This window comes from Scyliorhinus torazame, chromosome 9 (assembly GCF_047496885.1).
Source record: "Scyliorhinus torazame isolate Kashiwa2021f chromosome 9, sScyTor2.1, whole genome shotgun sequence".
Taxonomy (NCBI): Eukaryota; Metazoa; Chordata; class Chondrichthyes; order Carcharhiniformes; family Scyliorhinidae; genus Scyliorhinus; species Scyliorhinus torazame.
In genome coordinates, this window is record NC_092715.1 from 258689354 (window position 1) to 258702697 (window position 13344).

The 13344-nt window shown below is 50.4% G+C and overlaps 1 protein-coding gene across 1 annotated transcript in view; it reads right to left on the minus strand.

Moving 5' to 3' along the window:
- Positions 1–5812: 5812 nt before the first annotated feature.
- Positions 5813–13344, minus strand: part of LOC140429828 (uncharacterized protein KIAA1958) — a 239297-nt gene continuing 231765 nt past the window's right edge. The window contains exon 3 of the mRNA XM_072517303.1: positions 5813–7326. Within this exon, the coding sequence (XP_072373404.1) occupies positions 6791–7326 (536 nt within the window). The 3' untranslated portion in view covers positions 5813–6790. The remainder of the gene's footprint in view (positions 7327–13344) is intronic.

Genomic DNA, 13344 nt, shown 5'->3' on the forward strand with positions numbered 1-13344 from the left:
CTCCCTTGAGCGTAGAAAATCAAGGGGTGATCTAATTAAGGTTTTTAAGACAATTAAATTAATTGGCAGAGAAGATAGAGAGAAAAGATTTCCTCTGGTACGGAGCTCAGAGCTGAGGTCTTGTGATGCAATGTGTTGCATCTCTACCTGCGGGCTTGGAGCTCTGCGTTCAAGTCCCTCTACAGGACTTGATGGTGCATACATTGGGGCAGCACGGTAGCATAGTGGTTAGCACTGTGGCTTCACAGCGCCAGGGTCCCAGGTTCAAATCCCCACTGGGTCTGTGCGGAGTCTGCACGTTCTCCCCGCGTCTGTGTGGGTTTCCTCCGGGTGCTCCGGTTTCCTCCCACAGTCCAAAGACGTGCAGGTCAGGTGGATTCGCCATGCTAAATTGCCCTTTGTGTCCAAAAAGGTGAGGAGGGGTGTGGTAGTCTGTGTAGAGGTATTACGGTACCTGGTAATGCTGGAACACCATTGATAGATATTGTATGCTTCCTATTGGCCAAGCTGTAAGGTAGCTCCGCCCAGCTAAGCGGGTTATAAGAGCCCGTGCCGCCCCAGCAGCCTTCATTCTGAACCTGAGCTGCTGGGGAAACATCTAGCTTATTAAAGCCTTCAGTTGGTCTACAACCTCGCTTTAGTGGTCATTGATCGTGCATCAATTTAATAAGCTAGATTTAAAAGGATGGAGCTCCGAATCAAGCGGAGTGTCTGCAACTCAGCCCCCACGCGGCGAACTCTGCGGCAATCTTCAAGCACTGGCTGGCATGTTTTAAAGGATATCTTGGAACGGCCGAAAACACACCCACAGGAGAACAGGAAATGCAAGTCCTGCACTCGAGGGTGAGCCTGGAAATTTACACCCTCATCAAGGACGCGGAAGACTTCGATGCAGCAATAGAGCTGCTAAAAGGACATTATAATCGCCCAGTAAACCAGGTCTACGGGCGACATCTGCTAGCAACGAGGCGACAAATCCCTGGGGAATCGCTGGAAGAATTCGACTATGAACTCCTGGTGTTGGGGAGAAACTGCAGCTGCCCACAAGTTTCGGCGAGCGACCACACAGAACTCTTGATCCGGGACGCTTTCGTGGCAGGTATGCTGTCCTAGATCTGCCAGTGATTCCTGGAAAAAGACACCCTAGGCCTCAAGGAGGCACGGGCCCTTGCCGGCTCCATGGACGTAGCCTCCAGAAACGCCCACGCTTACGTTCCCGACTGCACGGCAGCCCCTGGGCAGCATGGAACCCCTCCGCAGCCGACCCCGAGACAACCCACATCCCCCCACAAGCTTGTGCTGCAAGGTGGCCCGGCAACCCCGGGGGGCCCCGCTGCTACTTTTGCGGGCAGGCCAAGCACCCCCACGTTGCCCGGCCCGTGCATCCAACTGCAAGGGATGCGGCAAAAAGGGCCATTTTGTGGGGGTATGCCAGGCCCGTGCGGTCACCGCGATCTCCGGCGGCGCATGCGGACCGCCACTACAAACCTCTCCACGGTCCCCATGCGGCCAGCGGGCGCCGCCATCTTTCTACTCCAGGGCCACGTGCGGCCCCCTGGCGCCGCCATCTTGTCCCGCTGACGCCACGTTTGATGGATGGGCACCGCCATTTTGTGCCCCCCAGCCAAGTGCGACCAATGGGAGCCGCCATCTTGGATGGACTCCCAGGACCCCAGCTCAGCTGACCACACACCGCCCGAAGAGAACACTCAACTGCTGAGATTAGCCTCGGTGACCCTGGATCAGCCCCGGCCTCGAACACTCTCAACTGCTACAACGACAGTACTAATCAACGGGCACGAGACGTCCTGCTCAATCGACTCTGGGAGCACGGAGAGCTTCATACACCCCGATACGGTAAGGCGCTGTTCTCTCCTCGTCCACCCCGTTAATCAAAATATCTCCCTGGCCTCTGGTTCCCACTCAGTGGAGATAAAGGGGTTTTGTGTAGCAAACCTCACAGTCCAGGGAAGGGAGTTAAAAAATTTCCGTCTCTGCGTCCTTCCCCACCTCTGCGCGGCCACACTCCTAGGTTTAGACCTCCAGTGTAATCTCCAAAATCTCATTTTCAAATTCGGCGACCCTATACCCCCCTCACTGTCTGCGGCCTCACGACCCTTAAGGTCGATCCGCCTTCCCTGTTTGTGAACCTCACCCCGGATTGCAAACCCGTCGCCACCAGGAGCAGACGGTACAGTGCCCAGGACCGGATCTTTATTAGGTCAGGTGTCCAAAGGCTACTGAGGGAAGGAGTCATTGAAGCTAGCAACAGTCCCTGGAGAGCTCAAGTAGTAGTGGTAAAGACCAGGGAGAAGCATAGGATGGTCATCGACTACAGTCAGACCATCAACAGGTTTACGCAGCTGGATGCGTACCCTCTCCCCCGCATATCCGACCTGGTAAACAGGATCGCACATTACAAGGTCTTGTCCACGGTGGATCTTAAGTCCGCCTACCACCAGCTCCGTTTCCGCACTAGTGACCGCAAATACACTGCCTTCGAGGCAGATGGGCAGCTCTATCACTTCTTAAGCGAGAGATGGACCGAATGGTTGACCGGTACGGTTTACGGGCAACATTCCCGTATCTCGATAATGTCACCATCTGCGGCCACGACCAGCAGGACCACGACACCAACCTCCGAAAATTCCTCCAGACCGCAAAGATCCTTAACCTTACATACAACAAGGACAAATGCGTGTTTTGCACCGACCGCCTTGCCATCCTCGGCTACGTAGTGCGAAATGGAGTTTTAGGCCCCGACCCTGAGCGCATGCGCTCCCTTATGGAGTTCCCCCTCCCTGAAGCGCTGCCTAGGGTTTTTCAGCTACTACGCCCAGTGTGTCCCCAACTATGCGGACAAGGCCCGTCCACTGATCCAATCCACAGCTTTTCCCCTGTCGATAGAGGCCCGCCAGGCCTTCAGCCGCATCAAAACGGACATTGCAAAGGCCACGATACTTGCCATCGACGAGTCCCTCCCCTTCCAGGTCGAGAGCGACGGATCTGACGTAGCTCTGACGGCCACCCTCAACCAAGCGGGCAGACCCGTGGCCTTCTTCTCACGTACCCTCCATGCTTCTGAAAAGCACCACTCCTTAGTCGAAAAGGAGGCCCAGGCCATAGTAGAAGCTGTGCGACATTGGAGGCATTATCTGGCCGGCAAGAGATTCACTCTCCTCACTGGCCAACAGTCGGTTGCGTTCATGTTCGATAATGCACAGCGGGGCAAGATAAAAAACGATAAGATCTTGCGGTGGAGGATCGAACTCTCCACCTACAACTAGAACAAAGAACAAAGAACAAAGAAATGTACAGCACAGGAACAGGCCCTTCGGCCCTCCAAGCCCGTGCCGACCATGCTGCCCGACTAAACTACAATCTTCTACAGTTCCTGGGTCCGTGTCCCTCTATTCCCATCCTATTCATGTATTTGTCAAGATGCCCCTTAAATGTCACTATCGTCCCTGCTTCCACCACCTCCTCCGGTAGCGAGTTCTAGGCACCCACTACCCTCTGTGTAAAAAACTTGCCTCGTACATCTACTCTAAACCTTGCCCCTCTCACCTTAAACCTATGCCCCCTAGTAATTGACCCCTCTACCCTGGGGAAAAGCCTCTGACTATCCACTCTGTCTATGCCCCTCATAATTTTGTATACCTCTATCAGGTCGCCCCATCAACCTCCGTCGTTCCAGTGAGAACAAACCGAGTTTATTCAACCGCTCCTCATAGCTAATGCCCTCCATACCAGGCAACATTCTGGTAAATCTCTTCTGCACCCTCTCTAAAGCCTCCACATCTTTCTGGTAGTGTGGCGACCAGAATTAAACATTATACTCCAAGTGTGGCCTAACTAAGGTTCTATACAGCTGCAACATGACTTGCCAATTCTTATACTCAATGCCCCGGCCAATGAAGGCAAGCATGCCGTATGCCTTCTTGACTACCTTCTCCACCTGTGTTGCCCCTTTCAGTGACCTGTGGACCTGTACTCCTAGATCTCTCTGACTTTCAATAGTCTTGAGGGTTCTAACATTCACTGTATAACTACGAGATCTTGTATCGTCCCGGGAAGCTAAACAAGCCTCCTGATGCCCTGTCCCGCGGCACATGTGCCACCGCACAAGTGGACCGCCTCCGAGCCCTCGACGATGACCTCTGCCACACGGGGGTCACCCGCTTTTTCCACTTTATCAAGACCCGCAACCTGCCCTACTCCATCGAGGTCAGGACAGCCACCAGGGACTGCCAAATCTGCGTGGAGTGCAAACTGCACTTCTACCGGCCAGAGAAAGCGCACCTGATAAAGGCTTCCCGTCCCTTTGAACGCCTCAGCATGGTCTTCAAAGGCCCCCTCCCCTCCACCAACCGCAACACGTACTTCCTGAACGTGATTGACGAGTACTCCCGGTTCCCATTCGCCATCCCCTGCCCCGACATGACCGCAACCACCGTCATCAAGGCCCTCCATAGCATCTTTGCACTGTTCGGGTTCCCCGCTAACATACATAGTGAAAGGGGGTCCTCCTTTATGAGCGACGAACTGCGTCAATTCCTGCTCAGCAAGGGCATCGCCTCGAGCAGGATGACCAGTTACAATGCCTGGGGTAACGGACAGGTAGAGAGGGAGAAGGGAACGGTCTGGAAGACCGTCCTCCTGGCCCTACGGTCCAAAACTCTCCCAGTCTCACGCTGACAGGAAGTCCTCCCAGATGCCCTCCACTCCGTCCGGTCATTGCTTTGTACCACAACCAACCAGCCACTTCACGAACGTTTCCTTGTCTTCCCCAGGAAGTCCTCCTCTGGGACCTCGCTCCCGACCTGGCTGGCAGCTCCTGGACCCATCCTGCTCCGAAAACACGTGCGGGCGCACAAGTCGGACCCGTTGGTTGAGAGGGTCCATCTTCTGCACACTAACCTCCAGTATGCCTACATGGCGTACCCCGACAGCCAACAAGATACGGTCTCCCTACGAGACCTGGCGCCCGCTGGAGCCTCCGCACACCCCAGCCACCAGTCCCACCCTCCCTTCCACCAGTGCATTTTACAGGAGGATCGGTCCTCCCGCCGGCCCCTTCTAGGCCCCCCCACCCACCGACGCACCCCGCAGACGAAGTGTATACCTAATTATGAATCATAAATAGTTAATAGTTAATAGAATTGTAAATAATTACAAAACGCTGTACGGAGGTATTACGGTACCTCCATAATTATAATTCTACCACGTTACCATGTTGTAGTATCAGGCCACCACCCCCGCTGGACTCTTTTTTAACAGGGGGTGAATGTGGTAATCTGTGTAGAGGTATTACGGTACCTGGTAATGCTGGAACACCATTGGTAGATATTGTATGCTTCCTATTGGTCAAGCTGTATGGTAGCTCCGCCCTGCTAGGCAGGGTATAAGAGCCCGTGCCGCCCCGGCAGCCTTCATTCTGTACCTGAGCTGCTGGGGGAAACATCTAGCTTATTAAAGCCTTCAGTTGGACTACAACCTCGCTTTAGTGGTCATTGATCGTGCATCAAAGGGTTATTGGATTAGGGGGACAGGGTGGAAGTGAGGGCTTAAGTGAGTTGGTGCAGACTTGATGGGCCGAATGGCCGCCTTCTGCACTGTATGTTCTATGTTCATGCAGCCTAACAGGTTATCAGCCTGTACCCCTTCCAATTGTTGCTAACTTTTGGTTGGCTCTTAATTTCGCTCTGCTTAATCACGTTTGTTCAAGAGTCGCCAGGTATCTTTCGACACCGCCACAAGGTTCAGAACCGAATACTGATCAATGACTCGATACACCAGTTAGTAAGTTCAAAAGCAATGCTCATTTATTTACACACAGTCAAATCTACTCATGCATAAACTCTACAAACTAAACTACCACTATTACTAAAGCCTATACTTAGCTTCGGGCGCCCACTCAGTCAGAGGAATAATGCCATTGCTCGGTTCTGAGGCTGCTGGGTTGAGCTGTTTACAGGGTAGCAACTAGGAGCGTCTATCTCGTAGCGTGCGTTGACTTGGAACTTACTTGGTCTGGTGCAGCTGCTAGGCAGGTCTCTCTCTTCGGTGAGAGCCCAAACCAAAGGAAGGCATTCCCCCTTGGGGGATACTTTTTATACTAAAAAGGGCTTCGCGCGCTTTTGGGCGGGCCTTGAACTTGGCCTCAACTAATTGGGTCTTTCCCAATCATCTGTATCGATTTTCCTCCAATAGAGGGGTGGTTCTCTGATCACTGGGCGTGTCCTGGTGACTGTCAGTCTGCTTTGTCTTAGCTTCTTCTGGCGCCGGGGAGTCTGCCTTAACATTGTGTATCTAAATGTTTCCCTTTTGTCCCCGGAGATGGCTCATTAGTACGTAGATTGTTGGGTAGTTTCTGTCCTGTCTGAGAGTTTAAGGTTCTAATCAACAGACAGAGCTTGCACCTGCTTGTTTCTTAGCATTGTCCAATTTTTCCTGCATTCTTTGCGTGTCCATTTTGTAGTCGGGACGTGGCCATCCCAGATGGCTACATTCCCTCCTTGTGATCCTCAACGCGAAGCGTGAAGGATCACATTACTATGGCGTCTTCATCCTCTGATCACCGGGGCACTCATACTTAGGCTCTACACTGTCCTGTCCTATGCAACACAATTTTACCTAAACCATTTTAAATACATACATTATAATAAAACTCTACGGGGCGCTATGACATTAATACATGCATTACAGAAAAATAAAAAAACTGGAACTATTCTCAATAAACTATCCTCATTTAATCAATCCAAAAATACAAACAATCCAAAAATAATCTCTACATCTTAAACTGTACAAAATAGGAGCACACAAATTTCTCTGGCCTGGCAGTCAGACACAGAGGTTTACATCTCTTTAGTCCATAGAATACATTAAACAAAATGGATGCTCCTTGATCCGTCCCAATGGGTTCGGGGGTCTGGTGAAATCCGAAAATGGGGGACCTAAACCTGTATACCGGGGTGCGAGAGCGATATGCTCTGTTTCGCCATTTCCTGACTCTAAACGTTTGCACGACACTGCAAAGTATCGCCAGCACTAAGAGTGCTTCGACTACATATGAGAGTGAGTACCAGGTGATAAACTTATCACACCAGGTCGGGGTATTGCTAGCTGTCGCGCGGCTAGTTATCTCGGGGTTCCGTGTATTACAGGGGTGAGTGTCATTTACGGTTTGTGTGGTAGGGGTCAGGGGGGTAGCGTCCGCATGCAACTGAAGGGATCCCGCTAAGATCCATGCGAACCCGAAGGCTGTCTTCATCTTTGTCGGACGTCTTCTTTGTCTTCCTCTGGGGTTCCTGGGTTTCTGGAGTTCTGTGAACACAAGCATAATTTCTGTTATTATCTTGCTTAAGATCTCGTATGTCTGTCTGTCTGTCCTTTACTGCCAATTTCCCTTTATAATTGGTCACCATCTGTGACTCCCTCATTTTTTTAAAAACCAAATATTTGGACTCGACATCTAAGAAAAATACTGCGGTACTGCGAGCCGTCCCGCAGCCTGTGTGATTTACCATCCCAGTGTTTCAGGATGTAAATAGGATAGGGAAGCAACCTAAGGATTGCCAAAACCAAACAAAAGAATTTCGAACGTAATGAGCCAAAATGGGGTGAGTATGGGCCGCGGCGGGTAAGAAATGGGTGGAATCCCTGGGTAAGACGGTGATCAATGCCATATGTGCTCTACCCGAGCGTAGCTGACCAGAGGGGCGTCCTCAGGCAGGGCGGGGACCAATGCCATTTCTCCACTGCCTGAGCAACCGGCAAGCACGGGTAAGAATGTGGTCATCGTGGGGGGCTGCCTCTCGAATTAGGAGAGCAACTATGAGTCGTGTTCTGTCGACAACCTAGTTCCTTTGAACTATTGTCTGGGACAAACTTGTACCTTTAACAAGGTTCTGGTGACAAACTAGTTCCTCTGAACTATTGTCTGGGACAAACTTGTTCTAGTAACAGCCGGGGGGCGTTAAAGGAGTGGTGAGGTGGGGCCGTGAAAAACTTTCCGAGTTTACACACAACTCTTTACGATAACACTAACGAACAAACATTCCACAAACATGGTGCAGGTTCCATCAGAAACGACACCGTATCTCTCCATCGGTTCCTTTTTCTGCATCATCTGGACACCTCACTGCTCAATAGCGAACAGGGTCGCAAAGGGGTTCATTTGGTGGGAGTCAGGCTCTAAGTCATCATCTTCTCCCGGCTGCCAAACTCTTGTCTGTAGTAACCGTGCTAAAGCTGCTTGGGGCGAATTGGGGCCCATCTCATCATTCCGGATGAGCCTGAACAAATTGTCTCGGTGCCAGAATCATGTGTCGAGGTTGGAGCTACTATGCTTCAATCTGTAATCGTCGGGCGGTTGGTGTGGGTCAGGGGCTTTGATATAAGTGATCTCAAATGGGTCGGTAGAATCATGCTCAGATTCGCTGGGGGTGGGGCCTGGTGCAGGGGTGTAGTCGTAACGTGGTGTGCTGTGGCTGTCGTCATCTTGATCGCGATCACTGTCGCTCCTGGTTGAGGGAGAGGCGGAGTCGTGCCTCTGGGGGCGGAGTTGAAGTCGTGTCTGAGGGCGGGCTGGAATGGTTGGTGGAGGGTAGGAATACGTTATCTGTGGGCGGGGCGTGATTGTCTGCTGCTGCGAGCAGGATGTGGTGTGTGTGGTTATTCTGCGAGCTGTAAGCCTTGAGCTGGTTTATATGAAACCACGCAGACTTACCATTGGGAGAGGTTATTTTGTATACTGAGGGGCTGACTTTGTCCGAAATGGAGTACGGTCCGGAAAATTTTGGGGAGAGGAATGAACTGGGGTTGTAAAGGGAAAGCATAACTTGTTGCCCTACTGTAACCTCAGTGGCGTGTACTGTTTTGTCGAAACAGGCCTTGCTCTGTTTCTTCCTGGTTCCAAGTCTCACTGCTGCGGCGAGTTGGGCTGCCTTTATGTTCTGTACTAGTTGTGTAACCGCATTTTCATGCGTGAGGACTGTAACTGCGGGGCTGGCCAAATCCAGTCCAAGTAAATACTCAGTGCCTTTCATGGGGCGTCCGGTCATGAGGGTGTGGGGGGTGTATCCTGTGGATGTAGATACTGTGTTTCTTAAAAACATCAGAGCAAATGGGAGCACTGAATCCCAGGTGCTGTTATTCTGCTGTACCATTTTCCTGAGGGTGGCTTTCAATGTCCTATTCATTCGTTCTACAATACCACTTGACTGGGTGTGGTATGCAATATGGAACTTTTGTCTAATGCCGAAAATCGTGAGGACGTTTTTCATTACACGTCCGGTGAAATGGGAGCCTTGATCAGACTCTTTACTGCGTGGGAGGCCCCATCTTGTAAAGATGTGGTGTGTTAATATTTTAGCCGTTGTCTTGGCCGTATTAGTTCTTGATGGAAATACTTCCACCCATTTTGTGAAGGTGTCTATGACCACCAACACATACTTGTAACCATTTCTGCATGGGGGTAGTGGTCCAATATAATCTATCTGGAGATTTGTCCAGGGTCCATTAACGTGGCGGGTATGGCTAAGTTGAGCTTTTTCGCATATCTGTCCGGATTGTTCTGGGCACAGATTAAACAATTCTCTACGTAGTGTGTGACGTCAATTTTTGAATCAGGCCACCAGCAAAGCAGTCTGAGGTGGGCTAGGGTGGGTTCCATTTCTTGGTGTCCATGATTGTCATGGAACTGACAAATGATCTGGTTCCTGTCCTGGCTGGGAACTATATAAATGCGATCCTTTAAAATCACACCATCGTGTGTGGTGATTGCATTTTTAAACTTGTCGTACGGGGCTGGGAAGGTTCCCTTTAAAACTTCCCTGAGTTTCTCGTCCTCTTTCTGGGCCTTCGCTAAATCCTGAATGTTGGTCTGTGAGACCTGAACTGCGTGTACTGGGGTTCTTTCGGGGGGGTTCCAAAAATAACCATGCCTGGAGCCTGCCTTCGCTAGGGGGTCTGCTTTAATGTTACCAGGGGGGGAAGAACGGTGATGACTGCGAACCTTAATTATTCCGTATTTCCTATCCTTCGCTGTCTCTAAGATATGGCGGAGTAATGGGGCTGAGGGTAGGGGTTTACCGTCTGCGGAAACAAATCCTCTTGTTTCCCAGAGTGGTAGGAACTCTGTCAAACTATTGCAGACATACAAGCTGTCTGAATAAATGTCTGCTGGGGTTGGGAACGAGTCTGGGTGGTCTACAATACATGCAATCGCTGCCAGCTCTGCTGCCTGCGAGCCTAAGTGTCCTGGCAACTTCAAGGAAATTTCATCTAGGGCGCGTCCCTGCGCGTCCTTTACATATATACCGCAACCGGTAATTCTCTTTCCGTTTAACACTGTGGAGGAGCCATCCACATAAATCTTCAGGGGTGCGCACGTGTCTGTGGGCTGGGGTCTCTGGGATGTACTATCTTTTTTCCTGGGGGGTGTTTTGGGAATAAATGGGTGTTTTGTGGTGATGATCTCACATTTGTGAGCGGTGCCTGCATACTGCAAATTATCGGCAAGGAATGTGTGGGTTTTGGTTCTTTACCGTGATGTCCCGTCCCTGTAAAAGAAGGGTCCAATGGGCTGCGCAGATTTGGCTGACTGTGCCACCTTTGAGTCGGCCGTCTAACAATAGCTGTGTCGGGGTGTGTTCTGTGAGGATGGTGATAGGGTTGACGCGGGACAATCTCTTCAAAACCCATTTTTCATTGTGGGTCTCATCTGAGGGGTCATAATTTGCGCAAGCTTTTCGTCCTGCTTCTGTGGCGTGGGAGACTAGAATTCGGGTCCATTTGGCCATATTATCTGGGGTCAAATGGGCACGGGCTAACTCTCCATAAACTGCGGTAAAGTGAATCCACAAACGTCCAGCAAACGCTGTGGGGTGCTCTGTCTTCTTTTGCCTACACTTATTTAGGCCTTCTACGGGGTCTCCTCTGTTAAAGTCGATCGCATCAAGGATCGCTGTGTGCATCTCTTGGAGTGTGCCTCTTCCTACATTCTGTGGGTCGGGAAGGGCTGCTACGACTGAAGGGTCGAGGCTTAAAACTGTGAGCTTCACTTGCTCCTTTTTGTCCAGGCCGTACATGCTAGCCTGTTGTCTGACTTTCTCGAAAAATTGGTGGGGGTCTGAAGTGGGAAGGAACGGTGTAATTTTTCCACACGCGTCCCGTAATTGGGTCACGGTTAACGGGGTTGTATAAAGGAAATCTGCTTCTCCTTCTCCTGCGGCCCTGCGGTGTGTGGTTACAGGATTCATGGGGGTGTGTTCTGCCTGTTCGGTTGGGGGTTGGGGCGCTTTCCTTTTCTGGGGTTTTTGCTGCGTACATATCCCATGTACGTATCTATGGGCAGTCTTGTTCAATTCCTGCCAATCAGGGCCCGTTTTCTTGATCTAATTGGGGTCAGAACGTACTCTGAAATCCATTTTGCACGGACAGCAGAGATTGCAATTCTGTAATTTGCTTCCGGCACTTTGCATGGTCTACTGAGCTCTGCGTTTGTTCCGTTGTGGAAGTATGGAGGGCTGCTTTTAAATCATTGCACTGTTTCTGCAATTTCTCAATGTGCTGTTCTGTTTCTTGTCTTACCAAGGCCGCACGTTGCGTGTCCTGGTAGGCCTTATCATATTGCGTCTGAAAACTGTTCAAATGCGCGAGACAAGACTGATGTGCCCACTTGGCATCATCCACCTCTATGTCCCTTGCTGCTAACTGTTCTTTCAGATCTCGATTCTTTTTCTCTACCTCACTCACATCAACCTCACTACTTCTGTCTCTCTCCTCTATCTCTCTACGGAGCGTCCTAACACCCTCCTCTGTGCCTCGCAATTGTGCCAAACAGGACGCGATTGCCAACGGCTTGCGAGCTTCTCCTAAGCTCTTCCTATGGATCTCTGACAGGTTCTCCCACCAAGTATGTCCTATACTCCCAGGTTCTGTTTCCTCATTATCACAGAATTCACTCCAAAGGGGCCATCCTTTCCCTTTGAGATTTTTCCTGATCTCGTCTTCCCAAACGGGACACTGTCCTACTCTACTGGTCGCTGCGACCTCGAATTCCTGGGGGTTCATAAGGCGTTCCATTGCCTTCATTACCATTCTCTCTACTAGGATCTCTACCGAATTTGGAACAGGGGGTGATAAAGCGGTGATGTAAACACGGGTACGGCTTACGCTAATTTCCGGCCTACAAAACTCCCGACAGTTTTACGCAACAAAATCGCTCAGGTTTACCATATATCCCTGTTAGTACGCATGCATTAACACACTCAGAGGTTTGATCAGTACTGTTTTGACATTTGTGGTTTTTCTTTCTGTTCCCAATTGGATTCTCAATTCAAATTTTGGGTTCTCTCGGAGTGGTTAGGCCACTTCTAAATCGAGTCCCACCAGAGTCGCCAGTAAATGTTGCTAACTTTTGGTTGGCTCTTAATTTGGTTCTGTTTAATCACGGTTGCTCAAGAGTCGCCAGGTATCTTTCGGCACCGCCACAAGTTTCAGACCCGAATACTGATCAATGACTCGATACACCAGTTAGTAAGTTCAAAAGCAATGCTCATTTATTTACACACAGTCAAATCTACTCATGCATAAACTCTACAAACTAAACTACCACTATTACTAAAGCCTATACTTAGCTTCGGGCGCCCACTCAGTCAGAGGAACAATGGCCATTGCTCGGTTCTGAGGCTGCTGGGTTGAGCTGTTTACAGGGTAGCAACTAGGAGCGTCTATCTCGTAGCGTGTGTTGACTTGGAACTTACTTAGTCTGATGCAGCTGCTAGGCAGGTCTCTCTCGTCGGTGAGAGCCAAAGCCAAAGGAGGGCGTTCTCCCTTGGGGGACACCTTTTATACTAAAAAGAGCTTTGTGCGCTTTTGGGCGGGCCTTGAACTTGGCCTCAAATAATTGGGTCTTTCCCAATCATCTGTATCGATTTTCCTCCAATAGAGGGGTGGTTCCCTGATCGCTGGTCGTGTCCTGGTGACTGTCAGTCTGCTTTGTCTTAGCTTCTTCTGGCGCCGGGGAGTCTGCCTTAACATTGTGTATCTAAATGTTTCCCTTTTGTCTCCGGAGATGGCTCATTAGTATGTAGATTGTTGGGTAGTTTCAGTCCTGGATGAGAGTTTAAGGTTCTAATCAACAGACAGAGCTTGCACCTGCTTGTTTCTTAGCATTGTCCAATTATCCCTGCATTCTTTGCGGGTGTCCATTTTGTAATCGGGACATGGTCATCCCAGATGGCTACACAATACTCAGGGGTAAGAGCAGGAATGCTTCCTCATAAGCCATACTGCAGAAGGAAACAGCAAACTACTAGTAACAAGCCAAGTATAATA